This window comes from Trifolium pratense, linkage group LG2, assembly GCF_020283565.1.
Source record: "Trifolium pratense cultivar HEN17-A07 linkage group LG2, ARS_RC_1.1, whole genome shotgun sequence".
Classification (NCBI taxonomy): Eukaryota; Viridiplantae; Streptophyta; class Magnoliopsida; order Fabales; family Fabaceae; genus Trifolium; species Trifolium pratense.
The window spans coordinates 16147575-16152606 of NC_060060.1; the positions used below are offsets into that span (position 1 = coordinate 16147575).

At 29.6% G+C, this 5032-nt stretch overlaps 1 protein-coding gene across 1 annotated transcript; it reads right to left on the reverse strand.

Moving 5' to 3' along the window:
* Positions 1-1443: 1443 nt before the first annotated feature.
* Positions 1444-2544, reverse strand: LOC123907600 (protein PAM68, chloroplastic). Its single transcript, XM_045957928.1, has 2 exons — positions 2360-2544; positions 1444-2119 (listed from the first exon to the last, which is right to left on the reverse strand). The coding sequence occupies exons 1-2, from the start codon at positions 2411-2413 to the stop codon at positions 1529-1531; spliced, it is 645 nt and encodes a 214-aa protein (XP_045813884.1). The 5' UTR covers positions 2414-2544; the 3' UTR covers positions 1444-1528.
* Positions 2545-5032: the final 2488 nt, after the last annotated feature.

Here is a 5032-nt window from a genome sequence, read left to right on the forward strand (position 1 = left end):
ATATATTTTTTATTTTTAGTTTTCCCAAAAAAAAAAAATGAAAGTAGCAAAAAAAAACTTTTTTTTTTAAATTCTGCTGTTTAGCAATTTTGGCAAACAAAAAAAAAAGCCAATAAAGCATACATACATATTCGACATATAAATGCTTATTTAATTATGTATAATGTTTAATTTATGTAATATTGCTTGCATGGTTAACAAATTATTTAGAATTATGCAAATATTCTGATGGCGAATGACTTGTTCCATGATTAAAAGATTTTGAAAGATATGCCAATTGGGTTGATTCAATGTTTATTGTTCTTGCCTTAGAATAAGAAAGAAACCGATTTGCATGCATATGATGACTGTCTTATCTTATCCATTATATGGTACATTAGTTAACTTTATTATAAACTATATGAATAATGAGATGATTTTCTAAAATATTATGTTGATATTTTTAAGTTCTTTGTGTAGGTTTCTCACATACTATAGAGAATACGAAACATCTCGTGCCCGTGTTAATGTATTGATTCGAATAGTTATTCAATTAATCAATTGAACATGGACCGTTTACTAATGATACACTTGCTCTCATGTTAGTTTTCCTTAAGAATATCAATCTTTGTGTACTATCTTTCAAAAAGTCGAAATGTCAAGGTTCTCTAGATGGGGCGCCATACATGAATGCATGAGATAAAAGTATCAATTTGGTCTCTTACGTTTAAAAAATATTAATTTTAGGTAAGGAACTAACTTGAAACCTAAAATAAACGTAAGAGACCAAATTGATACTTTTAAACGTAAGGGACCAAATGTGTAATTAAATCATTTATTAGCTTCCAATAAAATTACTCGAGACATTTTCACGAATTGATCAACTTTTTCCGCTAGAAATTCTCATGAGAGAGTGTGACGAAGTGGACCATTTTAATTAACATTGCTGAATAAAGTTGGAGTCTCTCATGCTAGAGTGGCCTCACTAAATGCCAGTCCCCAAATATTTGAAAAAGGATTTGGTGCTATAAAATACACAGTTTTGATATAAATCCACAGTTTTGAAATAAACCATTGGATCAATTTATGATGATGTGATAGTTTCAATCTAAAGGCTACAATACCAAACATCACCAAACTGTGTTATTTTTCACTGCAGGAAATCCAGGTCCCAAATATTTGTGTATACCAAGATGTATTGACATTGACAACATTATTTTTGTCAAAAAAGCGTGGAGAGTCCGGCGAAGCTCGAAAGAAACATCGAGTCAAATGCTCCAGAACCACAAGAGAGGGAAACGTCACATCTCCACCCAAAGCTTTCACACATTAGGTTAAACTCTTTTATAAATCTAACATTTTTCTCATTCATAGTCGATATGGGACTTAACCACTAACACTTGAAACCCAGCAAAAAAATTAGACTCCTAAGTCTTAAGCCAAGAACATTATGGTCCAAAATAGTGGAGAGAAACATGTAAAGAATTTTATTTCCTTCTACAAATGGATTAACTAATACAATCAAAGTATATGGTAAGACATAAATGGCTTAATCCTTCCCAGAATCACTTCTAAGTGACTGCCAAAAAACAGGCCAATTCTTTTGGGCCTCAGTCCAGCCCAAAAATGACCCTTCCCTTAATGGATCCCAACTAGCAGAAACAATCCCATAACTCACTCCTAACAAAGCAGACCCAAAAAAGAAGAAAGACACAATGAAAGGAACCCAAGTTGGTACATCAATTTTCAAAACAACTTTAAGATAGTAAAAAAATGGGAAAAACAAAAGCCCAATACCTAAGGGTATCCCTACAGAAAATGCCATTCTACCTATCATTCTGTTTGTCACTATTTCAGGAATGATTCCTTGCTCTCTTCTATCTTCTTGTTCAACTTCATCTTCCTCTTCTTCTTCATCATCATTTTCTTGTTTTTTGTTCTTTTTGAGGCTCTTAAATGACTTGTTCTTCTTGAGGTTCTTTGTCTTGTTATTTTTCTTTGGAGAAGATCCAAATCCTTTTGGACCCTTTAAGGTTGCATGTATAGGTACAATGTGAGAGAAGTGAAATTGTGATGATGTATGAATAGATATCTTAGACTTTAAATTTCCACTTAAATAAATATTGTTGTGACTATTATGCTGCAGGCAATAACATTATAGTAATTAGAATCATAGATAGAAAATAAGACAAGATATATATATAATTGAACATTTATAAGCATGGTAACTTTTTTATTACTATGTTGTACTATCCTAAGTTGGTGATATTTTGCTATGATTGAAATTGAGGTAGAATGAAAACCCAAATCTTAAAATTGGTAAAATAATTGGCAATAAAAAAAAACATTTTAAGAAGTTGAATAGAGAAAAGAAAGGAACCTTGTAAAGAAATTGTGGATTGAGAAGTGTGGGGGGAGTTGATGTAGTGGTCATGATGATATGTGGAAGGTGATGATGGATTACTACATAGGTGACAAAAGATTGTTTAATTTTGAGTTAGTAGAAAGAAACACAGTATTGAGTGAGTGAGTGAGTGAGTGAGTGAGTGAGTGCTCAAGAGGATAAGGTTGTGAATAAAATCTATCTAGCTCCTTTCCCCACTCTTTTTCTGCCACTTCACAAATTTGGATATGCTTCTTTATTGAAACGACAGCGTACTGTAATTAATTAAATTAAAATGGAAACAAATATAAATTTCTTTTTTTCTTTTTTATTATTTTTTGTAGATAGGTGAAATTACAATAATCATTTAAAAATTCATACATAAGTAGACGAGTCGGAGTTCAAAATTTTAGTTGCGACTTTTAACTTAATAATTTCAACATTTTTTATCACCTGAGTTAGGATTTATAAAAAGGTAATATAAATTAAATATGCAGTGTGCATGAGTAAAAATTATTTGACATATTACAATTTAAATAATATCAACATGTTTAAAATACAATATATTAAAAATTAATATTACAATAAGAAAAACATTAGGACCAAATAGTCCCTTAAAGAAAAAAAGGTCCAAATAGGTCCCTTAAAGAAAAAAAGTCCGAATAGGTCCCTTAAAGACATCTCCGTTAATCAGTTTGGTTCCTAAAAAGATGTCTAAATAGGACCAAACTGATTAACGGATATGTCTTTAAGGGACCTATTCGGATTTTTTTTTCTTTAAGGGACCTATTTGGACCTATTTTTCTTTAAGGGACCAATATGAAACCAAAAATATTTTTAACGGACCATTTTACTAATTAAGTCTTATTAAATCAATTATATTAATCATATTTATGTTAATTGGTACTAATTGATATTAATTAATTGATTAACTCATCAATAGAATCAATTAAAATCTTATATGGCAACAATGCAAAGAATTCTAATTCTAATAAATGTTTACTAGCTCATTTTTTTCCAGCAAATAAAAAAATGAAATTGAAATATATATATATATATATATATATATATATATATATATATATATATATATATATATATTATATATTATTTGGGAACTTTTTTACTATTTATTTTATAATTTTTACGAAATCTATTTTGTTAGTCATATATTAATAGAGAGACTATTTTTGTTAAAAAAATTTCAACGGGAACCTCTATTTCTGCATAAATATTAATACGGGAATCGATTTTTTTTTGTTATTTATATTATAGTCTATATTTCTACTCATATCTTCATAACCATGGATCGTATATGTTATGATATAATTTTTTAGTGAAAAATAATAATATAAGTTGCGATTGAATATGTCATGACGCTCAGATACATGTTTTCCCCAATTTAGTAACAACAAATGACTATCTAAAAACTACGTGTGAAATTGAAGAGTGAGATGGAACATAGATGAGATGAGAGCTATGTTGCCTAGGTACGGGTACGGTACCGGTATCCGGTACCGGGTACGACATTTTTAGAAATTTAAGGTACGGGTACATTAATATAAAATATTAGAAAATTTATTTTTAAGTGAATTATTATCATCATGCTTTGAAGATTTATTTATTTTTTCCACCATCTCAACTATTTTCATAAAAAATGAGAGATAATTGAAATATAATAAAAAATTATACTCCATCTGTTCCAAAATGTAAGTCACTTTGAGAAAAAAATTTGTACCAAAATTATAAGTCACTTTACATTACCAATGAAGCATTTAATGCTATTTTTTCTATTATACTCTTAACTATTTATTACTCTCGTTTCTTTCAATTATTCAATTTATTTTTCCTATACCATTAATGAAGGACAATTTTGTAAACTAACTCATAATTTCTCTATTCCATACAACATTAATTATATTTCTTAATTTGTGTAATTTGGCCAAAGCGACTTACATTTTGGAACGGAGGTGTAATATTTTAAGAGATTTTTCAACAGCCAATATGTTTTTTCCATATTCACGATCATAAATCAACCAAATAAAATGGATACGGAATCGGTACGTACCATACGAGTATCATGGAGTATCAGGTACTGGTACGTACCCGGTACGGGTACTTCACCATTTTAGGAGTACCTATACTACATTGGATGAGAGTGAATGCCGAAGAAAGAGGAAATATGACCGAGAGCGACTAATAAAGAAGGAGTTGCGATTGAGAGGGGAAATACAACTGAGAAATTATAAGAAGTTATTGTTTTATTTAATGCAATTGACAGAGATATAGAATGAGCTAAATATACGAATGAGCATACTACTTTAGTGCACAATGAGTTGATCGTGAATGTGAAAAAATATACTTTGATGACTTAATATTAGCGGCAAGAATCCAAAATAGAAACTCATGCTAAATGGTACGAGGCGGTTATACAAGAAGTGCAAGAATATAACGTGTTGTTGTTTTAAAGAAATAAAATAATATATAATTTGCTTTTGGTGGAAATCATGGCCGCATGTTGATGAAAATTAACGGATGACAACAAGTCGTGTGTTTCGTTATTTCCTTGTTCGTACCAACATGCATTTTCCATTGACATATTAGTCATTTAAGTAAAATAATTGTTTTAATTTAATTTTAAGAAAAACCAATATCAGTATTGTGAGATGT

Excerpts from the sequence above, each read along its gene's own strand:
- LOC123907600 (XM_045957928.1), bottom strand. The coding sequence starts at position 2,413 with ATGACCACTACATCAACTCCCCCCACACTTCTCAATCCACAATTTCTT. Across the intron at positions 2,120-2,359 it reads ATCCACAATTTCTTTACAAG|CATAATAGTCACAACAATAT; the intron begins GTTCCTTTCTTT and ends TATTGCCTGCAG.